This window comes from Carcharodon carcharias, chromosome 5 (assembly GCF_017639515.1).
Source record: "Carcharodon carcharias isolate sCarCar2 chromosome 5, sCarCar2.pri, whole genome shotgun sequence".
NCBI lineage: Eukaryota > Metazoa > Chordata > Chondrichthyes > Lamniformes > Lamnidae > Carcharodon > Carcharodon carcharias.
The window spans coordinates 38,347,112-38,370,300 of NC_054471.1; the positions used below are offsets into that span (position 1 = coordinate 38,347,112).

General features: G+C 67.5%; 1 protein-coding gene across 1 annotated transcript in view; it reads right to left on the reverse strand.

Moving 5' to 3' along the window:
* LOC121277701 (retinitis pigmentosa 1-like 1 protein) overlaps window positions 1-20,534 on the reverse strand; it is a gene marked incomplete at its 3' end in the record, with an annotated part of 59,974 nt that extends 39,440 nt beyond the window's left edge. The window contains exons 1-2 of the mRNA XM_041187337.1: window positions 20,436-20,534; window positions 12,369-12,530 (exon numbers count right to left, since the gene is read on the reverse strand). Coding sequence (XP_041043271.1) covers window positions 12,369-12,530; window positions 20,436-20,534 — 261 coding nt within the window. The remainder of the gene's footprint in view (window positions 1-12,368; window positions 12,531-20,435) is intronic.
* Between the last annotated feature and the right edge of the window lie 2,655 nt (window positions 20,535-23,189).

The following is a 23,189-nucleotide window of genomic DNA, read 5'->3' on the forward strand; positions in this document are numbered from 1 at the left end:
CTCGGCCTCCTGCTCTCCCTCGTCCTGTCGCTCTCGCTCGCGCTCTCGCTCTCCCTCGGCCTCTCGCCATCCCTCGGCCTCTCGCTCTCGCCTTCCCTCAGCCTCGCGTTCTCCCTAGGCCTCTCGCTCTCCCTCGGCCTTTCGCTCTCCCTCGGCCTCTCACTCTCGCTCTCCCTCGGCCTCTCACTCTCGCTCTCCCTTGGCCTCACGCTCTCGCTAGGCCTATGGCTCTCGCTCCCCCTCGGCCTATGGCTCCCCCTCGGCCTATGGCTCCCCCTCGGCCTCTTGCTCTCCCTCGTCCTCTTGCTCTCCCTCGTCCTCTCGCTCTCCCTCGTCCTCTCGCTCTCCCTCGTCCTCTCGCTCTCCCTCGTCCTCTCGCTCTCCCTCGGCCTCTCGCTCTCCCTCGGCCTCTCGCTCTCCCTCGGCCTCTCGCTGTCCCTTGGCCTCTCGCTCTCCCTTGGCCTCTCGCTCTCCTTTGGCCTTTCGCTCTCCTTTGGCCTTTCGCTCTCCTTTGGCCTTTCGCTCTCCCTTGGCCTCTCGCTCTCCCTCGGCCTTTGGCTCTCGCTCCCCCTCGGCCTCTCGCTCTCCCTCGGCCTTTGGCTCTCGCTCCCCCTCGGCCTCTCGCTCTCCCTCGGCCTCTGGTTCTCGCTCCCCCTCAGCCTCTTGCTCTCCCTCGGCCTCGGGCTCTCCCTCGGCCTCGGGCTCTCCCTCGGCCTCGGCCTCTCGCTCCCCCTCGGCCTCTCGCTCCCCCTCGGCCTCTCGCTCCCCCTCGGCCTCTCGCTCCCCCTCGGCCTCTCACTCCCCCTCAGCCTCTCGCTCTCCCTCTGCCTCTCGCTCTCCCTCGGCCTCTCGCTCTCCCTCGGCCTCTCGTTCTCCCTCTCCCTCTGTCTCTCGCTCTCCCTCGGCCTCTCGCTCTCCCTCGGCCTCTCGCTCTCGCTCTCCCTCGTCCTCTCGCTCTCCCTCAGCCTCTCACTATGGCTCTCACTAGTCCTCTCGCTCTCCCTCGGCCTCTCATTCTTGATCTCCCTCGGCCCCTCACTCTTCCTAGGCCTCTCACTCACCATCTCCCTTGGCCTTGGCCTCTCGCTCTCCCTCAGTCTTTCGCACTCCCTCGGCCTCTCACTCTCCCTCGGTCTCTCGCTCCCCCTCGGTCTCTCGCTCCCCCTCGGTCTCTCGCTCTCCCTCGGTCTCTCGCTCTCCCTCGGCCTCTCGCTCTCCCTCGGCCTCTCGCTCTCCCTCGGCCTCTCGCTCTCCTTCGGCCTCTCGCTAAGGCTCTCGCTCGTTCTCTCGCTCTCGCTCTCCCTTGGCCTCTCGCTCTCCCTCGGCCTCTCGCTCTCCCTCGGCCTCTCGCTCTCCCTCGGCCTCTCGCTCTCCCACGGTCTCTCGCTCTCACCCTCCCTCGGCCTCTCGCTCTCGCTCTCCCTCTGCCACAGCCTATGGCTCTCGCTCCCCCTCGGCCTCTCGCTCCCCCTCGGCTTCTCATTCTCCCTCGGACACTCGCTCTCCCTCCACCTTTCAATCTCCCTCGGCCTCTCGCTCTCGCTCTCCCTCAGCTTCTCGCTCTCGCTCTCCCTCGGCCTTTCGCTCTCCCTCGGCCTTTCGCTCTCCCTCGGCCTTTCGCTCTCCCTCGGCCTTTCGCTCTCCCTCGGCCTTTCGCTCTCCCTCGGCCTCTCGCTGTCGCTCTCCCTCGGCCTCTCGCTGTCGCTCTCCCTCGGCCTCTCGCTGTCGCTCTCCCTCGGCCTCTCGCTGTCGCTCTCCCTCGGCCTCTCGCTGTCGCTCTCCCTCGGCCTCTCGCTGTCGCTCTCCCTCGGCCTCTCGCTGTCGCTCTCCCTCGGCCTCTCGCTGTCGCTCTCCCTCGGCCTCTGGCTCTCCCTTGGCCTCTGGCTCTCCCTTGGCCTCTGGCTCTCCCTTGGCCTCTGGCTCTCCCTCGGCCTCTGGCTCTCCCTCGGCCTCTGGCTCTCCCTCGGCCTCTGGCTCTCCCTCGGCCTCTCGCTCTCCCTCGGCCTCTGGCTCTCGCTGCCCCTCGGCCTCTCGCTCTCCCTCGGCCTCTGGCTCTCGCTGCCCCTCGGCCTCTCGCTCCCCCTCGGCCTCTCGCTCCCCCTCGGCCTCTCGCTCCCCCTCGGCCTCTCGCTCCCCCTCGGCCTCTCGCTCCCCCTCGGCCTCTCGCTCCCCCTCGGCCTCTCGCTCTCCCTCGGCCTCTCGCTCTCGCTCTCCCTCGGTCTTTCGCTCTCGCCCTCCCTCGGCCTCTCGCACTCGCCCTCCCTCGGCCTCTCGCTCTCGCCCTCCCTCGGCCTCTCGCTCTCCCTCGGCCTCTCGCTCTCGCTGTCCCTCGGCCTCTCGCTCTCCCTCTGTCTCTCGCTCTCGCTCTCCCTCGGCCTCTCGCTCTCCCTCGGCCTCTCGCTCTCCCTCGGCCTCTCGCTCTCCCTCGGCCTCTCGCTCTCCCTCGTCCTCTCGCTCTCCCTCGGCCTCTCGCTCTCCCTCGGCCTCTCGCTCTCCCTCGTCCTGTTGCTCTCGCTCGCGCTCTCGCTCTCCCTCGGCCTCGCGCTCTCCCTCGGCCTCTCGTTCTCGCCCTCCCTTGGCCTCTCACTCTCGCCCTCCCTCGGCCTCTCGCTCTCCCTCGTCCTGTCGCTCTCGCTCTCGCTCGCGCTCTCGCTCTCCCTCGGCCTCGCTCGCGCTCTCCCTCGGCCTCTCGCTCTCGCCCTCCCTCGGCCTCTCACTCTCGCCCTCCCTCGGCCTCTCGCTCACGCCTTCCCTCAGCCTCGCGTTCTCCCTCGGCCTCTCACTCTCCCTCGGCCTCTCACTCTCCCTCGGCCTCTCGCTCTCCCTCGGCCTCTCCCTCGGCCTCTCCCTCTCGCTCTCCCTCGGCCTCTCCCTCTCGCTCTCCCTCGGCCTATGGCTCTCGCTACCCCTCGGCCTCTGGCTCTCCCTCGGCTTCTGGCTCTCCCTCGTCCTCTGGCTCTCCCTCGTCCTCTGGCTCTCCCTCGTCCTCTGGCTCTCCCTCGTCCTCTGGCTCTCCCTCGTCCTCTGGCTCTCCCTCGGCCTCTGGCTCTCCCTCGGCCTCTCGTTCTCCCTCGGGCTCGCTCACCCTCGGCCTGTCTCTCTCGCTCTCCCTCGGCCTGTCTCTCTCGCTCTCCCTCGGCCTCTCTCTCTCGCTCTCCCTCGGTCTTTCGCTCTCGCCCTCCCTCGGCCTCTCGCTCTCGCCCTCCCTCAGCCTCTCGCTGTCCCTCGGCCTTTCGCTCTCGCTGTCCCTCGGCCTTTCGCTCTCGCTGTCCCTCAGCCTCTCGCTCTCGCTGTCCCTCGGCCTCTCGCTCTCCCTCTGTCTCTCGCTCTCGCTGTCCCTCGGCCTCTCGCTCTCCCTCGGCCTCTCGCTCTCCCTCGTCCTCTCGCTCTCGCTCTCCCTCGGCCTCTCGCTCTCCCTCGGCCTCTCGCTCTCCCTCGGCCTCTCGCTCTCCCCCGTCCTGTCGCTCTCGCTCGCGTTCTCGCTCTCCCTCGGCCTCTCGCTCTCCCTCGGCCTCTCGCTCTCCCTCGGCCTCTCGCTCTCCCTCGGCCTCTCGCTCTCGCCTTCCCTCGGCCTCTCGCTCTCCCTCGGCCTCTCGCTCTCCCTCGGCCTCTCGCTCTCCCTCGGCCTCTCGCTCTCCCTCGGCCTCTCGCTCTCCCTCGGCCTCTCGCTCTCCCTCGGCCTCTCGCTCTCGCTCTCCCTCGGCCTCTCGCTCTCGCTCTCCCTCGGCCTCTCACTCTCGCTCTCCCTCGGCCTCTCACTCTCGCTCTCCCTCGGCCTCTCACTCTCGCTCTCCCTCGGCCTCTCACTCTCGCTCTCCCTCGGCCTCTGGCTCTCCCTCGTCCTCTGGCTCTCCCTCGTCCTCTGGCTCTCCCTCGGCCTCTGGCTCTCCCTCGGCCTCTGGCTCTCCCTCGGCCTCTCGCTCTCGCTCTCCCTCGGCCTCTCGCTCTCGCTCTCCCTCGGCCTCTCGCTCTCGCTCTCCCTCGGCCTCTCGCTCTCGCTCTCCCTCGGCCTCTCGCTCTCGCTCTCCCTCGGCCTCTCGCTCTCGCTCTCCCTCGGCCTCTCGCTCTCGCTCCCCCTCGGCCTCTCGCTCTCGCTCTCCCTCGGCCTCTCGCTCTCGCTCTCCCTCGGCCTCTCGCTCTCGCTCTCCCTCGGCCTCTCGCTCTCGCTCTCCCTCGGCCTCTCGCTCTCGCTCTCCCTCGGCCTCTCGCTCTCGCTCTCCCTCGGCCTCTCGCTCTCGCTCTCCCTCGGCCTCTCGCTCTCGCTCTCCCTCGGCCTCTCGCTCTCGCTCTCCCTCGGCCTCTCGCTCTCGCTCTCCCTCGGCCTCTCGCTCTCGCTCTCCCTCGGCCTCTGGCTCTCCCTCGCCCTCTGGCTCTCCCTCGCCCTCTGGCTCTCCCTCGCCCTCTGGCTCTCCCTTGGCCTCTCGCTCTCCCTCGGCCTCTCGCTCTCGTTCTCCCTCGGCCTCTCGCTCTCGCTCTCCCTCGGCCTCTCGCTCTCGCTCTCCCTCGGCCTATGGCTCTCCCTTGGCCTCTCGCTATCCCTCGGCCTCCTGCTGTCCCTCAGCCTCTCGCTCTCCCTCGGCCTCTGGCTCTCGCTCCCCCTCGGCCTCTCGCTCCTCCTCGGCCTCTCGCTCCCCCTCGGCCTCTCGCTCCCCCTCGGCCTCTCGCTCTCGCTCTCCCTCTCTCTCTCGCTCTCCCTCGGCCTCTCTCTCTCGCTCTCTCTCGGCCTCTCTCTCTCGCTCTCCCTCGGTCTTTCGCTCTCGCCCTCCCTCGGCCTCTCGCCCTCCCTCGGCCTCTCGCTCTCCCTCGGCCTCTCGCTCTCGCTGTCCCTCAGCCTCTCGCTCTCGCTGTCCCTCGGCCTCTCGCTCTCGCTGTCCCTCGGCCTCTCGCTCTCCCTCTGTCTCTCGCTCTCGCTCTCCCTCGGCCTCTCGCTCTCCCTCGTCCTCTCGCTCTCGCTCTCCCTCGGCCTCTCGCCCTCCCTCAGCCTCTCGCCCTCCCTCAGCCTCTCGCTCTCCCTCGGCCTCTCGCTCTCGCTGTCCCTCAGCCTCTCGCTCTCGCTGTCCCTCGGCCTCTCGCTCTCCCTCTGTCTCTCGCTCTCGCTGTCCCTCGGCCTCTCGCTCTCCCTCGGCCTCTCGCTCTCCCTCGTCCTCTCGCTCTCGCTCTCCCTCGTCCTCTCGCTCTCGCTCTCCCTCGGCCTCTCGCTCTCCCTCGGCCTCTCGCTCTCCCCCGTCCTGTCGCTCTCGCTCGCGTTCTCGCTCTCCCTCGGCCTCTCGCTCTCCCTCGGCCTCTCGCTCTCGCCTTCCCTCGGCCTCGCGTTCTCCCTCGGCCTCTCGCTCTCCCTCGGACTCTCGCTCTCCCTCGGCCTCTCGCTCTCCCTCGGCCTCTCGCTCTCGCTCTCCCTCGGCCTCTCGCTCTCGCTCTCCCTCGGCCTCTCACTCTCGCTCTCCCTCGGCCTCTGGCTCTCCCTCGTCCTCTGGCTCTCCCTCGTCCTCTGGCTCTCCCTCGTCCTCTGGCTCTCCCTCGGCCTCTGGCTCTCCCTCGGCCTCTGGCTCTCCCTCGGCCTCTGGCTCTCCCTCGGCCTCTGGCTCTCCCTCGGCCTCTCGTTCTCCCTCGGGCTCTCGCTCTCCCTCGGCCTCTCGCTCTCGCTCTCCCTCGGCCTCTCGCTCTCGCTCTCCCTCGGCCTCTCGCTCTCGCTCTCCCTCGGCCTCTCTCTCTCGCTCTCCCTCGGCCTCTCGCTCTCCCTCGGCCTCTCGCTCTCGCTCTCCCTCGGCCTCTCGCTCTCGCTCTCCCTCGGCCTCTCGCTCTCGCTCTCCCTCGGCCTCTCGCTCTCGCTCTCCCTCGGCCTCTCGCTCTCGCTCTCCCTCGGCCTCTCGCTCTCGCTCTCCATCGCCCTCTGGCTCTCCCTTGGCCTCTCGCTCTCCCTCGGCCTCTCGCTCTCGCTCTCCCTCGGCCTATGGCTCTCCCTTGGCCTCTCGCTCTCCCTCAGCCTCCTGCTGTCCCTCAGCCTCTCGCTCTCCCTCGGCCTCTGGCTCTCGCTCCCCCTCGGCCTCTCGCTCCCCCTCGGCCTCTCGCTCCCCCTCGGCCTCTCGCTCCTCCTCGGCCTCTCGCTGTCCCTCAGCCTCTCGCTCTCGCTGTCCCTCGGCCTCTCGCTCTCGCTGTCCCTCGGCCTCTCGCTCTCCCTCTCGCTCTCCCTCGGCCTCTCGCTCTCCCTCGGCCTCTCGCTCTCCCTCGGCCTCTCGCTCTCCCCCGTCCTGTCGCTCTCGCTTGCGTTCTCGCTCTCCCTCGGCCTCTCGCTCTCCCTCGGCCTCTCGCTCTCGCCTTCCCTCAGCCTCGCGTTCTCCCTGGGCCTCTCACTCTCCCTCGGCCTCTCGCTCTCCCTCGGCCTCTCACTCTCGCTCTCCCTCGGCCTCTCGCTCTCGCTCTCCCTCGGCCTCTGGCTCACCCTCGGCCTCTGGCTCTCCCTCGGCCTCTGGCTCTCCCTCGTCCTCTCGCTCTCCCTCGTCCTCTCGCTCTCCCTCGTCCTCTCGCTCTCCCTCGTCCTCTCGCTCTCCCTCGTCCTCTCGCTCTCCCTCGGCCTCTGGCTCTCGCTCTCCCTCGGCCTCTGGCTCTCGCTCTCCCTCGGCCTCTGGCTCTCGCTCTCCCTCGGCCTCTGGCTCTCGCTCCCCCTCAGCCTCTCGCTCTCCCTCGGCCTCTGGCTCTCGCTCCCCCTCGGCCTCTCGCTCCCCCTCGGCCTCTCGTCCCCCTCGGCCTCTCGCTCCCCCTCAGCCTCTCGCTCTCCCTCGGTCTCTCGCTCTCGCTCTCCCTCGGTCTCTCACTCCCCCTCGGCCTCTCGCTCTCGCTCTCACTCTTGCTCTCGCTCTTCCTTGGCCTCTCACTCTCCCTAGACTTCTCGCTTTCGCTCTTTCTAGACCTCTCACTCCCCATCTCCCTTGGCCCCTCGGTCTCGCCCTCCCTTGACCCCTCGTTCACGTTCTCCCTCGGCCTCTCGCTCTCGCTCTCCCTCAGCCTCTCGCTCTCCCTCGGCCTCTCACTCTCCCTCGGCCTCTCACTCTCACTCCGGCTCTCGCTCCCCCTCAGCCTCGCCCTCTCTCTCTCCCTCGCCCTCTCGCTCTCCCTCGCCCTCTCTCTCTCCCTCGGCCTCTCGCTCTCCCTCGGCCTCTCGCTCTCCCTCGGCCTCTCGCTCTCCCTCGGTCTCTCGCTCTCCCTCGGTCTCTCGCTCTCCCTCGGTCTCTCGCTCCCCCTCGGTCTCTCGCTCCCCCTCAGCCTCTCGCTCTGGCTCCCCCTCAGCCTCTTGCTCTCCCTCGTTCTCTTGCTCTGACTGTCCCTCGGCCTCTCGCTCTCCCTCGGCCTCTCACTAAGGCTCTCGCTCGTTCTCTCGCTCTCGCTCTCCCTTGGCCTCATTCTCGATCTCCCTCGGCCTCTCACTCTCCCTCAGCCTCTCACTGTCGCTCTCCCTCAGCCTCTCGCTCTCTCTCGGTCTCTCGCTCTCGCTCTCCCTCGGTCTCTCGCTCTCGCTCTCCCTCGGTCTCTCGCTCTCGCTCTCCCTCGGTCTCTCGCTCTCGCTCTCCCTCGGTCTCTCGCTCTCGCTCTCCCTCGGTCTCTCGCTCTCGCTCTCCCTCGGTCTCTCGCTCTCGCTCTCCCTCGGTCTCTCGCTCTCGCTCTCCCTCGGTCTCTCGCTCTCGCTCTCCCTCGGTCTCTCGCTCTCCCTCGGCTTCTCGCTCTCGCTCTCCCTCTGTGTCTCGCTCTCGCTCTCCCTCTGTGTCTTGCTCTCGCTCTCCCTCTGTGTCTCGCTCTCGCTCTCCCTCTGTGTCTCGCTCTCGCTCTCGCTCTCGCTCTCTCTCTCGCTCTCCCTCGGCCTCTCTCTCTCGCTCTCCCTCGGTCTTTCGCTCTCGCTGTCCCTCGGCCTCTCAGTCTCCCTCAGTCTCTCGCTCTCCCTCGGCCTCTCGCTCTCCCTCGGCCTCTCGCTCTTGCCCTCCCTCGGCCTCTCGCTCTCCCTCGTCCTCTCGCTCTCCCTCAGCCTCGCGCACTTGCTCTCGCTATCCCTAGGCCTCTCGATCTCTCTCGGCCTCTCATTCTCAATCTCCCTCAACCTCTCATTCTCGATCTCCCTCGGCCTCTTGTTCTTGCTTTCACTCTCCCTCAGCATCTCTTTCTCGCACTCGCTCTCCCTCTGCCTCTCGTTCTTGCTCTCACTGTCCCTCGGCCTCTCGCTCTCCCTCGGCCTCTCACTAAGGCTCTCGCTCGTTCTCTCGCTCTCCCTTGGCCTCTCATTCTCGATCTCCCTCGGCCTCTCGCTCTCCCTCAGCCTCTCACTGTCGCTCTCCCTCAGCCTCTCGCTCTCCCTCGGTCTCTCGCTCTCGCTCTCCCTCGGTCTCTCACTCCCCCTCGGCCTCTCGCTCTCGCTCTCACTCTTGCTCTCGCTCTCCCTCGGCCTCTCACTCTCCCTAGACTTCTCGCTTTCGCTCTTCCTAGACCTCTCACTCCCCATCTCCCTTGGCCCCTCGGTCTCGCCCTCCCTTGACCCCTCGTTCACGTTCTCCCTCGGCCCCTCGCTCTCGCTCTCCCTCAGCCTTTCGCTCTCGACCTCCCTTGGCCTCTCACTCTCGCCCTCCCTCGGCCTCTCGCTCTCGCCTTCCCTCGGCCTCGCGTTCTCCCTAGGCCTCTCACTCTCCCTCGGCCTCTCGCTCTCCCTCGGCCTCTCCCTCTCGCTCTCCCTCGGCCTATGGCTCTCGCTACCCCTCGGCCTCTGGCTCTCCCTCGTCCTCTGGCTCTCCCTCGTCCTCTGGCTCTCCCTCGTCCTCTGGCTCTCCCTCGGCCTCTCGTTCTCCCTCGGCCTCTCGTTCTCCCTCGGGCTCTCGCTCTCCCTCGGCCTCTCGCTCTCGCTCTCCCTCGGCCTCTCGCTCTCGCTCTCCCTCGGCCTCTCGCTCTCGCTCTCCCACGGCCTCTCGCTCTCGCTCTCCCTCGGCCTCTCGCTCTCGCTCTCCCTCGGCCTCTCGCTCTCGCTCTCCCTCGGCCTCTCGCTCTCCCTCGGCCTCTCGCTGTCCCTCGGCCTCTCGCTGTCCCTCGGCCTCTCGCTCTCCCTCGGCCTCTGGCTCTCGCTCCCCCTCGGCCTCTCGCTCCTCCTCGGCCTCTCGCTCCCCCTCGGCCTCTCACTCCCCCTCGGCCTCTCGCTCTCGCTCTCCCTCTCTCTCTCGCTCTCCCTCGGCCTCTCTCTCTCGCTCTCCCTCGGCCTCTCTCTCTCGCTCTCCCTCGGTCTTTCGCTCTCGCCCTCCCTCGCCTCTCGCTCTCGCCCTCCCTCAGCCTCTCGCTCTCCCTCGGCCTCTCGCGCTCGCTGTCCCTCAGCCTCTCGCTCTCGCTGTCCCTCGGCCTCTCGCTCTCCCTCTGTCTCTCGCTCTCGCTGTCCCTCGGCCTCTCGCTCTCCCTCTGTCTCTCGCTCTCGCTCTCGCTCTCCCTCGGCCTCTCGCTCTCCCTCGTCCTCTCGCTCTCGCTCTCCCTCGGCCTCTCGCTCTCCCTCGTCCTCTCGCTCTCGCTCTCCCTCGTCCTCTCGCTCTCGCTCTCCCTCGGCCTCTCGCTCTCCCTCGGCCTCTCGCTCTCCCTCGGCCTCTCGCTCTCCCTCGGCCTCTCGCTCTCCCCCGTCCTGTCGCTCTCGCTCGCGTTCTCGCTCTCCCTCGGCCTCTCGCTCTCCCTCGGCCTCTCGCTCTCGCCTTCCCTCGGCCTCTCGCTCTCGCCTTCCCTCGGCCTCTCGCTCTCGCCTTCCCTCGGCCTCGCGCTCTCGCCTTCCCTCGGCCTCTCGTTCTCCCTCGGCCTCTCGCTCTCCCTCGGCCTCTCGCTCTCCCTCGTCCTCTGGCTCTCCCTCGGCCTCTGGCTCTCCCTCGGCCTCTGGCTCTCCCTCGGCCTCTCGTTCTCCCTCGGCCTCTCGCTCTCGCTCTCCCTCGGCCTCTCGCTCTCGCTCTCCCTCGGCCTCTCGCTCTCGCTCTCCCTCGGCCTCTCGCTCTCGCTCTCCCTCGGCCTCTCGCTCTCGCTCTCCCTCGGCCTCTCGCTCTCGCTCTCCCTCGGCCTCTCGCTCTCGCTCTCCCTCGGCCTCTCGCTCTCGCTCTCCCTCGGCCTCTCGCTCTCGCTCTACCTCGGCCTCTCGCTCTCCCTCGGCCTCTCGCTCTCGCTCTCCCTCCGCCTCTCGCTCTCCCTCGGCCTCTCGCTCTCGCTCTCCCTCGGCCTCGCTCTCGCTCTCCCTCGGCCTCTCGCTCTCGCTCTCCCTCGGCCTCTCGCTCTCGCTCTCCCTCGGACTCTCGCTCTCGCTCTCCCTCGGCCTCTCGCTCTCGCTCTCCCTCGGCCTCTCGCTCTGGCTCTCCCTCGGCCTCTCGCTCTCCCTTGGCCTCTCGCTCTCCCTCGGCCTCCTGCTGTCCCTCAGCCTCTCGCTCTCCCTCGGCCTCTGGCTCTCGCTCTCCCTCGGCCTCTCGCTCCTCCTCGGCCTCTCGCTCCCCCTCGGCCTCTCGCTCCCCCTCGGCCTCTCGCTCTCGCTCTCCCTCTCTCTCTCGCTCTCCCTCGGCCTCTCTCTCTCGCTCTCCCTCGGCCTCTCTCTCTCGCTCTCCCTCGGCCTCTCTCTCTCGCTCTCCCTCGGTCTTTCGCTCTCGCCCTCCCTCGGCCTCTCGCTCTCGCTCTCCCTCGGCCTCTCGCTCTCCCTCGGCCTCTCGCTCTCCCTCGGCCTCTCGCTCTCGCTGTCCCTCTGTCTCTCGCTCTCGCTCTCCCTCGGCCTCTCGCTCTCCCTCGGCCTCTCGCTCTCCCTCGGCCTCTCGCTCTCCCTCGGCCTCTCGCTCTCCCCCGTCCTGTCGCGCTCGCTCGCGTTCTCGCTCTCGCTCGCGTTCTCGCTCTCCCTCGGCCTCTCGCTCTACCTCGGCCTCTCGCTCTCCCCCGTCCTGTCGCTCTCGCTCGCGTTCTCGCTCTCACTCGGCCTCTCGCTCTCCCTCGGCCTCTCGCTCTCGCCTTCCCTCGGCCTCTCGCTCTCGCCTTCCCTCGGCCTCGCGCTCTCGCCTTCCCTCGGCCTCTCGTTCTCCCTCGGCCTCACGCTCTCCCTCGGCCTCTCGCTCTCCCTCGTCCTCTGGCTCTCCCTCGTCCTCTGGCTCTCCCTCGGCCTCTGGCTCTCCCTCGGCCTCTGGCTCTCCCTCGGCCTCTCGTTCTCCCTCGGGCTCTCGCTCTCCCTCGGCCTCTCGCTCTCGCTCTCCCTCGGCCTCTCGCTCTCGCTCTCCCTCGGCCTCTCGCTCTCGCTCTCCCTCGGCCTCTCGCTCTCGCTCTCCCTCGGCCTCTCGCTCTCGCTCTCCCTCGGCCTCTCGCTCTCGCTCTCCCTCGGCCTCTCGCTCTCGCTCTCCCTCGGCCTCTCGCTCTCGCTCTCCCTCGGCCTCTCGCTCTCGCTCTCCCTCGGCCTCTCGCTCTGGCTCTCCCTCGGCCTCTCGCTCTCCCTCGGCCTCTCGCTCTCCCTCGGCCTCCTGCTGTCCCTCGGCCTCTCGCTCTCCCTCGGCCTCTGGCTCTCGCTCTCCCTCGGCCTCTCGCTCCTCCTCGGCCTCTCGCTCCCCCTCGGCCTCTCGCTCCCCCTCGGCCTCTCGCTCTCCCTCGGCCTCTCGCTCTCCCTCGGCCTCCTGCTGTCCCTCAGCCTCTCGCTCTCCCTCGGCCTCTGGCTCTCGCTCTCCCTCGGCCTCTCGCTCCTCCTCGGCCTCTCGCTCCCCCTCGGCCTCTCGCTCCCCCTCGGCCTCTCGCTCTCGCTCTCGCTCTCCCTCTCTCTCTCGCTCTCCCTCGGCCTCTCTCTCTCGCTCTCCCTCGGCCTCTCTCTCTCGCTCTCCCTCGGCCTCTCTCTCTCGCTCTCCCTCGGCCTCTCTCTCTCGCTCTCGCTCGGTCTTTCGCTCTCGCCCTCCCTCGGCCTCTCGCTCTCGCCCTCCCTCGGCCTCTCGCTCTCCCTCGGCCTCTCGCTCTCGCTGTCCCTCTGTCTCTCGCTCTCGCTCTCCCTCGGCCTCTCGCTCTCCCTCGTCCTTTCGCTCTCGCTCTCCCTCGGCCTCTCGCTCTCCCTCGGCCTCTCGCTCTCCCTCGGCCTCTCGCTCTCCCCCGTCCTGTCGCGCTCGCTCGCGTTCTCGCTCTCGCTCGCGTTCTCGCTCTCCCTCGGCCTCTCGCTCTCCCTCGGCCTCTCGCTCTCCCTCGGCCTCTCGCTCTCGCCTTCCCTCGGCCTCACGTTCTCCCTAGGCCTCTCGCTCTCCCTCGGCCTCTCGCTCTCCCTCGGCCTCTCGCTCTCCCTCGGCCTCTCGCTCTCCCTCGGCCTCTCACTCTCGCTCTCCCTCGGCCTCTCACTCTCGCTCTCCCTCGGCCTCTCGCTCTCGCTCTCCCTCGGCCTCTGGCTCACCCTCGGCCTCTGGCTCACCCTCGTCCTCTGGCTCACCCTCGTCCTCTGGCTCTCCCTCGTCCTCTCGCTCTCCCTCGTCCTCTCGCTCTCCCTCGTCCTCTCGCTCTCCCTCGTCCTCTCGCTCTCCCTCATCCTCTCGCTCTCCCTCGTCCTCTGGCTCTCGCTCTCCCTCGGCCTCTGGCTCTCCCTCGGCCTCTGGCTCTCGCTCCCCCTCGGCCTCTCGCTCCCCCTCGGCCTCTCGCTCCCCCTCGGCCTCTCGCTCCCCCTCGGCCACTCACTCTCCCTCGGCCTCTCGTTCTCCCTAGGCCTCTCGCTCTCACTCTCCCTCGGCCTCTCGCTCTCCCTCGGCCTCTCGCTCTCCCTCGGCCTCTCGCTCTCCCTCGGCCTCTCCCTCTCGCTCTCCCTCGTCCTCTCGCTCTCCCTCGGCCTCTCGCTCTCCCTCAGCCTCTCACTATGGCTCTCACTAGTCCTCTCGCTCTCCCTCGGCCTCTCATTCTTGATCTCCCTCGGCCCCTCACTCTTCCTAGACCTCTCACTCACCATCTCCCTTGGCCTCGGCCTCTCGCTCTCCCTCGGCTTCTCGCTCTCCCTCGGCTTCTCGCTCTCCCTCGGTCTCTCGCTCTCCCTCGCCCTCTCGCTCTCCCTCGCCCTCTCGCTCTCCCTCGCCCTCTCGCTCTCCCTCGGCCTCTCGCTCTCCCTCGGCCTCTCGCTCTCCCTCGGCCTCTCTCGCTCTCCCTCGGCCTCTCTCTCTCGCTCTCCCTCAGCCTCTCGCTCTCCCTCGGCCTCTGGCTCTCGCTCCCCCTCGGCCTCTCGCTCCCCCTCGGCCTCTCGCTCCCCCTCGGCCTCTCGCTCCCCCTCGGCCTCTCGCTCCCCCTCGGCCTCTCGCTCTCCCTCGGTCTCTTGCTCTCACTGTCCCTCGGCCTCTCGCTCTCCCTCGGCCTCTCACTAAGGCTCTCGCTCGTTCTCTCGCTCTCGCTCTCCCTTGGCCTCTCATTCTCGATCTCCCTCGGCCTCTCGCTCTCCCTCAGCCTCTCACTGTCGCTCTCCCTCAGCCTCTCGCTCTCCCTCGGTCTCTCGCTCTCGCTCTCCCTCGGTCTCTCGCTCTCCCTCGGCTTCTCGCTCTCCCTCTGTGTCTCGCTCTCGCTCTCCCATCTGTGTCTCGCTCTCGCTCTCCCTCTGTGTCTCGCTCTCGCTCTCCCTCTGTGTCTCGCTCTCGCTCTCCCTCTGTGTCTCGCTCTCGCTCTCCCTCGGCCTCTCGCTCTCGCTCTCCCTCGGCCTCTCGCTCTCGCTCTCCCTCGGCCTCTCGCTCTCGCTCTCCCTCTGTGTCTCGCTCTCGCTCTCCCTCTGTGTCTCGCTCTCACTCTCGCTCTCGCTCTCGCTCTCCCTCGGCCTCTCTCTCTCGCTCTCCCTCGGTCTTTCGCTCTCGCTGTCCCTCGGCCTCTCAGTCTCCCTCAGTCTCTCGCTCTCCCTCGGCCTCTCGCTCTCCCTCGGCCTCTCGCTCTTGCCCTCCCTCGGCCTCTCGCTCTCCCTCGGCCTCTCGCTCTCCCTCGGCCTCTCGCTCTCCCTCAGCCTCGCGCACTTGCTCTCGCTATCCCTAGGCCTCTCGATCTCTCTCGGCCTCTCATTCTCAATCTCCCTCAACCTCTCATTCTCGATCTCCCTCGGCCTCTTGTTCTTGCTTTCACTCTCCCTCAGCATCTCTTTCTCGCACTCGCTCTCCCTCTGCCTCTCGTTCTTGCTCTCACTGTCCCTCGGCCTCTCGCTCTCCCTCGGCCTCTCACTAAGGCTCTCGCTCGTTCTCTCGCTCTCCCTTGGCCTCTCATTCTCGATCTCCCTCGGCCTCTCGCTCTCCCTCAGCCTCTCACTGTCGCTCTCCCTCAGCCTCTCGCTCTCCCTCAGCCTCTCGCTCTCCCTCAGCCTCTCGCTCTCCCTCGGCCTCTCGCTCTCCCTCGGTCTCTCGCTCTCGCTCGGTCTCTCACACCCCCTCGGCCTCTCGCTCTCGCTCTCACTCTTGCTCTCGCTCTCCCTCGGCCTCTCACTCTCCCTAGACTTCTCGCTTTCGCTCTTCCTAGACCTCTCACTCCCCATCTCCCTTGGCCCCTCGGTCTCGCCCTCCCTTGACCCCTCGTTCACGTTCTCCCTCGGCCCCTCTTGCTCTCCCTCGGCCTCTCGCTCTCGCTCTCCCTCAGCCTCTCGCTCTCCCTCGGCCTCTCACTCTCCCTCGGCCTCTCACTCTCACTCGGCCTCTGGCTCTCGATCTTCCTCGGCCTCTCACTCTCCCTCCGGCTCTCGCTCCCCCTCAGCCTCGCCCTCTCGCTCTCCCTCGGCCTCTCGCTCTCCCTCGGCCTCTCGCTCTCCCTCGGTCTCTCGCTCCCCCTCAGCCTCTCGCTCTGGCTCCCCCTCAGCCTCTCGCTCTCCCTCGTTCTCTTGCTCTGACTGTCCCTCGGCCTCTCGCTCTCCCTCGGCCTCTCACTAAGGCTCTCGCTCGTTCTCTCGCTCTCGCTCTCCCTTGGCCTCTCATTCTCGATCTCCCTCAGCCTCTCGCTCTCCCTCGCTCTCTCACACTCCCTCGGTCTCTCGCTCTCCCTCTGTGTCTCGCTCTCGCTCTCCCTCTGTGTCTCGCTTTCGTTCTCGCTTTCGTTCTCGCTTTCGTTCTCGCTTTCGTTCTCGCTTTCGTTCTCGCTTTCGTTCTCGCTCTCGTTCTCGCTCTCGCTCTCGCTCTCCCTCGGCCTCTCTCTCTCGCTCTCCCTCGGTCTTTCGCTCTCGCTGTCCCTCGGCCTCTCAGTCTCCCTCAGTCTCTCGCTCTCCCTCGGCCTCTCGCTCTTGCCCTCCCTCGGCCTCTCGCTCTCCCTCGTCCTCTCGCTCTCCCTCAGCCTCGCGCACTTGCTCTCGCTATCCCTAGGCCTCTCGATCTCTCTCGGCCTCTCATTCTCAATCTCCCTCAACCTCTCATTCTCGATCTCCCTCGGCCTCTTGTTCTTGCTTTCACTCTCCCTCAGCATCTCTTTCTCGCACTCGCTCTCCCTCTGCCTCTCGTTCTTGCTCTTGCTTTCCCTCAGCCTCGTTCTTGCTCTCGCTCTCCCTTGGCCTCTCGCTCTCCCTCAGCCTCTCACTCTCGCTCTCCCTCGGCCTCTCGCTCTCGCTCTCCCTCGGCCTCTCGCTCTCCCTCGGCCTCTCGCTCTCGCCCTCCCTCGGCCTCGCTCACTTGCTCTCGCTCTGCTTCGGCTTCTCACTCTCCCTCAGCCTCTTGCTCTCGCTCTCCCTAGGCCTCTCGCTCTCGCTTTCCCTCGCCTCTCGCTGTCCCTCGGCCTTTCGCTGTCCCTCGGCCTCTCGCTCTCGCTCTCCCTGGGCCTCTCACTATGGCTCTCACTCGTCCTCTCGCTCTCCCTCGGCCTCTCATTCTCGATCTCCCTCAGCCTCTTGCTGTCGCTCTCCCTCAGCCTCTCGCTCTCCCTCGCCCTCGGCCTCTCACTCTCCGTCGCCCTCTCTCTCTCCCTCGCCCTCTCTCTCTCCCTCGCCCTCACTCTCCCTCGCCCTCTCTCTCCCTCGCCCTCTCTCTCCCTCGCCCTCTCCCTCGCCCTCTCTCTCCCTCGCCCTCTCTCTCCCTCGCCCTCTCTCTCCCTCGCCCTCTCTCTCCCTCGCCCTCTCTCTCCCTCGCCCTCGCTCTCCCTCACCCTCTCGCTCTCCCTCGGCCTCTCGCTCTCCCTCGACATCTCACTCTTGGTCTCGCTCACCCTCGGCCTCTCGCTCCCCCTCGGCCTCTCGCTCTCGCTATCACTCTTGCTCTCGCTCTCCCTCGGCCTCTCACTCTCCCTAGACTTCTCGCTTTCGCTCTTCCTAGACCTCTCACTCCCCATCTCCCTTGGCCCCTCGGTCTCGCCCTCCCTTGACCCCTCGTTCACGTTCTCCCTCGGCCCCTCGCTCTCGCTCTCCCTCGGCCCCTCGCTCTCGCTCTCCCTCGGCCTCTCGCTCTCGCTCTCCCTCGGCCTCTCGCTCTCGCTCTCCCTCAGCCGCTCGGTCTCCCTCGGCCTCTCACTCTCCCTCGGCCTCTCACTCTCCCTCGGCCTCTCGCTCTCACTCTCCCTCGGCCTCTCGCTCTTGCTCTCCCTCGGCCTCTCGCTCTTGCTCTCCCTCGGCCTCTCGCTCTTGCTCTCCCTCGGCCTCTCGCTCTTGCTCTCCCTCGGCCTCTCGCTCTCGCTCTCCCTCGGCCTCTCGCTCTCCCTCGGCCTCTCGCTCTCCCTCGGCCTCTCGCTCCCCCTCAGCCTCTTGCTCCCCCTCGGCCTCTTGCTCTTGCTCCCCCTCGGCCTCTCGCTCCCCCTCGGCTTCTCACTCTCCCTCGGACACTCGCTCTCCCTCAGCCTCTCAATCTCCCTCGGGCTCTCGCTCTCCCTCAGCCTCTCGCTCTCGCTCTCCCTCGGCCTCTCGCTCTCGCTGTCCCTCGGCCTCTCGCTCTCCCTCGGCCTCTCGCTCGCTCTCCCTCGGCCTATGGCTCTCGCTCCCCCTCGGCCTCTGGCTCTCCCTCGGCCTCTGGCTCTCCCTCGGCCTCTGGCTCTCCCTCGGCCTCTGGCTCTCCCTCAGCCTCTGGCTCTCCCTCGGCCTCTGGCTCTCGCTCTCCCATGGCTTCTCGCTCTCCCATGGCTTCTCGCTCTCCCTAGGCCTCTCGCTCGCCCTCGGTCTCTCGCTCTCGCTCTCCCTCGGTCTCTCGCTCTCGCTCTCCCTCGGTCTCTCGCTCTCACTCTCCCTCGGTCTCTCGCTCTCCCTCGGTCTCTCGCTCTCCCTCGGTCTCTCGCTCTCCCTCGGTCCCTCGCTCTCACTGTCCCTTGGCCTCTCGCTCTCCCTCGGCCTCTCGCTCTCCCTCGGCCTCTCGCTCTCCCTCGACCTCCCGCTCTCCCGCGGTCTCTCGCTCTCCCGCGGTCTCTCGCTCTCCCGCGGTCTCTCGCTCTCCCGCGGTCTCTCGCTCTCCCTCGACCTCTCGCTCTCCCTCGACCTCTCGCTCTCCCTCGACCTCTCGCTCTCCCTCGACCTCTCGCTCTCCCTCGACCTCTCGCTCTCCCTCGACCTCTCGCTCTCCCTCGACCTCTCGCTCTCCCTCGGTCTCTCGCTCTCCCTCGGTCTCTCGCTCTCCCTCGGTCTTTCGCTCTTCCTTCGTCTCTCGCTCTCCCTCGGCCTCTCGCTCTCGCTCTCCCTCGATCACTCGCTCTCCCTCGGTCTCGCGCTCTTCCTCGGCCTCTCGCTCTCCCTCGGCCTCTCGCTCTCACCCTCCCTCGGCCTCGTTCACTTGCTCTCGCTCTCCCGCGGCCTCTCGCTCTCGCTCTCCCGCGGCCTCTCGCTCTCGCTCTCCCTCGTCCTCTCGCTCTCCCTCGTCCTCTCTCTCTCCCTCGTCCTCTCGCTCTCCCTCGGCCTCTCGCTCTCCCTCGGCCTCTCGCTCTCCCTCGGCCTCTCGCTCTCCCTCGGCCTCTCGCTCTCCCTCGGCCTCTCGCTCTCACTCTTGGTCTCGCTCTCACTCTTGGTCTCGCTCTCACTCTTGGTCTCGCTCTCACTCTTGGTCTCGCTCTCCCTCGGCCTCTCGCTCCCCCTCGGCCTCTCGCTCTCGCTCTCCCTCTTGCTCTCGTTCTCCCTCGGCCTCTCACTCTCCCTAGACCTCTCGCTCTCGCTCTTCCTAGACCTCTCACTCCCCATCTCCCTTGGCCCCTCGCTCTCGCCCTCCCTTGGCCCCTCGCTCTCGCTCTCCCTCGGCCTCTCGCTCTCGCTCTCCCTCAGCCTCTCGCTCTCGCTCTTTCTCGGCCTCTCGCTCTCGCTCTTTCTCGGCCTCTCGCTCTCGCTCTTTCTCGGCCTCTCGCTCTCGCTCTTTCTCGGCCTCTCGCTCTCGCTCTTTCTCGGCCTCTCGCTCTCGCTCTTTCTCGGCCTCTCGCTCTCGCTCTTTCTTGGCCTCTCGCTCTCGCTCTCCCTCAGCCTCTCGCTCTCCCTCAGCCTCTCGCTCTCCCTCAGCCTCTCGCTCTCCCTCAGCCTCTCACTCTCCCTCGGCCACTCACTCTCACTCGGCCTCTCACTCTCACTCGGCCTCTGGCTCTTGCTCTCCCTCTGTCTCTCGCTCTCCCTCTGTCTCTCGCTCTCCCTCTGTCTCTCGCTCTCCCTCTGTCTCTCGCTCTCACTCTCGGTCTCGCTCTCCCTCTGTCTCTCGCTCTCCCTCTGTCTCTCGCTCTCCCTCTGTCTCTCGCTCTCACTCTTGGTCTCGCTCTCACTCTTGGTCTCGCTCCCCCTCGGCCTCTCACTCTCCCTAGACCTCTCGCTCTCGCTCTTCCTAGACCTCTCACTCCCCATCTCCCTTGGCCCCTCGCTCTCGCCCTCCCTCGGCCCCTCGCTCTCACCCTCCCTTGGCCCCTCGCTCTCGCCCTCCCTTGGCCCCTCGCTCACGTACTCCCTCGGCTTCTCGCTCTCTCTCTCCCTCGGCCCCTCGCTCTCTCTCTCCCTCGGCCCCTCGCTCTCTCTCTCCCTCGGCCCCTCGCTCTCTCTCTCCCTCGGCCCCTCGCTCTCGCTCTCCCTCGGCCCCTCGCTCTCGCTCTCCCTCGGCCCCTCGCTCTCGCTCTCGCTCTCCCTCGGCCTCTCGCTCTCGCTCTCCCTCAGCCTCTCGCTCTCGCTCTTTCTCGGCCTCTCGCTCTCGCTCTTTCTCGGCCTCTCGCTCTCGCTCTTTCTCGGCCTCTCGCTCTCGCTCTCCCTCAGCCTCTCGCTCTCCCTCAGCCTCTCGCTCTCCCTCAGCCTCTCGCTCTCCCTCAGCCTCTCTCTCCCTCAGCCTCTCACTCTCCCTCGGCCACTCACTCTCACTCGGCCTCTCACTCGGCCTCTGTCTCTCGCTCTCCCTCTGTCTCTCGCTCTCCCTCTGTCTCTCGCTCTCCCTCTGTCTCTCGCTCTCCCTCTGTCTCTCGCTCTCCCTCTGTCTCTCGCTCTCCCTCTGTCTCTCGCTCTCCCTCTGTCTCTCGCTCTCCCTCTGTCTCTCGCTCTCCCTCTGTCTCTCGCTCTCCCTCTGTCTCTCGCTCTCCCTCTTGGTCTCGCTCTCACTCTTGGTCTCGCTCCCCCTCGGCCTCTCGCTCCCCCTCGGCCTCTCGCTCTCGCTCTCACTCTTGCTCTCGCTCTCCCTCGGCTTCTCACTCTCCCTAGACCTCTCGCTCTCGCTCTTCCTAGACCTCTCACTCCCCATCTCCGTTGGCCTCGGCCTCTCGCTGTCCCTCAGTCACTCGCTCTCCCTCGGCCTCTCGCTCTCCCTCGGCCTCTCGCTCTCGCTCCCCCTCGGCCTCTCGCTCTTGCTCCCCCTCGGCCTCTCGCTCTTGCTCCCCCTCGGCCTCCCGCTCTCCCTCGGCCTCCCGCTCTCCCTCGGCCTCTCGCTCTCCCTCGGCCTCTCGCTCTCCCTCGACCTCTCGCTCTCCCTCGACCTCTCGCTCTCCCTCGACCTCTCGCTCTCCCTCGACCTCTCGCTCTCCCTCGGCCTCTCGCTCTCGCTCGATCACTCGCTCTCCCTCGGTCTCTCGCTCTCCCTCGGTCTCTCGCTCTCCCTTGGCCTCTCGCTCTCCCTCGGCCTCTCGCTCTCACCCTCCCTCGGCCTCGCTCACTTGCTCTCGCTATCCCTAGGCCTCTCGCTCTCTCTCGGCCTCATTCTGAATCTCCCTCAACCTCAAGCTCTCATTCTCGCTCTCCCTCGGCCTCTCTTGCTCTCGCTCTCCCTCGGCCTCTGGATCTTGTTCTCGCTTTCCCTCGGCCTCTCGTCTTGCTCTCGCTCTCCCTCGGCCTTTCGCTCTCCCTTGACCTCTCGCCCTCCCTCGGTCTCTCACTCTCCCTTGGCATCTCGCCCGCCCTCGGTCTCTTGCACTCCCTCAGTCTCTCACTCTCTTTCGGCCTCTCACTCTCCCTCAACCTCTCGCCCGCCCTCGGTCTCTCACTCTCCCTCGACCTCTCGCCCGCTCTCAGTCTCTCGCTGTCCCTCGGCCTCTCGCTGTCCCTCGGCCTCTCGCTCTCGCTGTCCCTCGGCCTCTCGCTGTCCCTCGGCCTATGGCTCTCGCTCTCCCTCGGCCTCTGGCTCTCCCTCGTCCTCTGGCTCTCCCTCAGCCTCTGGCTCTCCCTCGGCCTCTGGCTCTCCCTCGTCCTCTGGCTCTCGCTCTCCCATGGCTTCTCGCTCTCCCTAGGCCTCTCGCTCGCCCTCGGCCTCTCGCTCTCGCTCTCCCTCGGTCTCTCGCTCTCACTCTCCCTCGGTCTCTCGCTCACCCTCGGTCTCTCGCTCACCCTCGGCCTCTCGCTCTCCCTCGGCCTCTCTCTCTCGCTCTCCCTCGGTCTCTCGCTCTCGCTGTCCCTCGGCCTCTCGCTCTCGCTCTCCCTCAGCCTCGCGCACTTGCTCTCGCTATCCCTAGGCCTCTCGATCTCTCTCGGCCTCTCATTCTCAATCTCCCTCAACCTCTCATTCTCGCTCTCCCTCTGCCTCTCGTTCTTGCTCTTGCTTTCCCTCAGCCTCGTTCTTGCTCTCGCTCTCCCTTGGCCTCTCGCTCTCCCTTGGCCTCTCGCTCTCCCTCAGCCTCTCACTCTCGCTCTCCCTCGGCCTCTCGCTCTCGCTCTCCCTCGGCCTCTCGCTCTCGCTCTCCCTCGGCCTCTCGCTCTCGCTCTCCCTCGGCCTCTCGCTCTCCCTCGGCCTCTCGCTCTCCCTCGGCCTCTCGCTCTCCTTCGGCCTCTCGCTCTCGCCCTCCCTCGGCCTCGCTCACTTGCTCTCGCTCTGCTTCGGCTTCTCACTCTCCCTCAGCCTCTTGCTCTCGCTCTCCCTAGGCCTCTCGCTCTCGCTTTCCCTCGCCTCTCGCTGTCCCTCGGCCTTTCGCTGTCCCTCGGCCTCTCGCTCTCGCTCTCCCTGGGCCTCTCACTATGGCTCTCACTCGTCCTCTCGCTCTCCCTCGGCCTCTCATTCTCGATCTCCCTCGGCCTCTTGCTGTCGCTCTCCCTCAGCCTCTCGCTCTCCCTCGCCCTCGCCCTCTCTCTCTCCGTCGCCCTCTCTCCCTCGCCCTCTCTCTCTCCCTCGCCCTCTCTCTCCCTCGCCCTCTCCCTCGCCCTCTCTCTCCCTCGCCCTCTCTCTCCCTCGCCCTCTCTCTCCCTCGAACTCTCTCTCCCTCGCCCTCTCTCTCCCTCGCCCTCTCTCTCCCTCGCCCTCTCACTCCCTCACCCTCTCGCTCTCCCTCGGCCTCTCGCTCTCCCTCGACATCTCGCTCTCGCTCTCACTCTTGGTCTCGCTCTCACTCTTGGTCTCGCTCTCCCTCGGCCTCTCGCTTCCCCTCGGCCTCTCGCTCTCGCTCTCACTCTTGCTCTCGCTCTCCCTCGGCTTCTCACTCTCCCTAGACCTCTCGCTCTCGCTCTTCCTAGACCTCTCACTCCCTATCTCCCTTGGCCCCTCGCTCTCGCTCTCCTTTGGCCCCTCGCTCTCGCTCTCCATCGGCCCCTCACTCTCGCTCTCCCGCGGCCTCTCGCTCTCCCGCGGCCTCTCGCTCTCCCGCGGCCTCTCGCTCTCCCGCGGCCTCTCGCTCTCCCTCGACCTCTCGCTCGTTCTCAGTCTCTCGCTCTCCCTCGGCCTCTCGTTCTCCCTCGGCCTCTCGTTCTCCCTCGGCCTCTCGTTCTCCCTCGGCCTCTCGTTCTCCCTCGGCCTCTCGCTGTCCCTCTGGCTCTCGCTGTACCTCAAGCTCTCGCTCTCCCTCGGCCTCTCGCTCTCGCTGTCCTTCGGCCTCTCGCTGTCCCTCGGCCTCTCGCTCTTGCTGTCCCTCGGCCTCTCGGTCTCCCTCAATCTCTTGCTCTCCCTCAGCCTCTCGCTCTCCCTCAGCCTCTCATGATGGCTCTCATTTGTCCTCTCTCCCTCGGCCCCTCATTCTTGATCCCCCTCGGCCTCTCACTCTTCCTAGACCTCTCACTCACCATCTCCCTTGGCCTCGGCCTCTCGCTCTCCCTCGGCCTCTCGCTCTCCTCGCCTCTCGCTCTCCCTCGGCCTCTCGCTCTCCCTCGGCCTCTCGCCCTCCCTCGGTCTCTCACTCTCCCTTGGCATCTCGCCCGCCCTCGGTCTCTTGCACTCCCTCAGTCTCTCACTCTCTTTCGGCCTCTCACTCTCCCTCAACCTCTCGCCTGCCCTCGGTCTCTCACTCTCCCTCGACCTCTCGCCCGCTCTCAGTCTCTCGCTGTCCCTCGGCCTCTCGCTGTCCCTCGGCCTCTCGCTCTCGCTGTCCCTCGGCCTCTCGCTCTCGCTGTCCCTCGGCCTCTCGCTCTCGCTGTCCCTCGGCCTCTCGCTCTCGCTGTCCCTCGGCCTCTCGCTGTCCCTCGGCCTCTCGCTCTCGCTGTCCCTCGGCCTCTCGCTGTCCCTCGGCCTCTCGCTGTCCCTCGGCCTCTCGCTCTCCGTCGCCCTCTCTCTCTCCCTCGCCCTCACTCTCCCTCGCCCTCTCTCTCCCTCGCCCTCTCCCTCGCCCTCTCTCTCCCTCGCCCTCTCTCTCCCTCGCCCTCTCCCTCGCCCTCGCTCTCCCTCACCCTCTCGCTCTCCCTCGGCCTCTCGCTCTCCCTCGACATCTCACTCTTGGTCTCGCTCACCCTCGGCCTCTCGCTCCCCCTCGGCCTCTCGCTCTCGCTATCACTCTTGCTCTCGCTCTCCCTCGGCCTCTCACTCTCCCTAGACTTCTCGCTTTCGCTCTTCCTAGACCTCTCACTCACCATCTCCCTTGGCCCCTCGGTCTCGCCCTCCCTTGACCCCTCGTTCACGTTCTCCCTCGGCCCCTCGCTCTCGCTCTCCCTCGGCCTCTCGCTCTCGCTC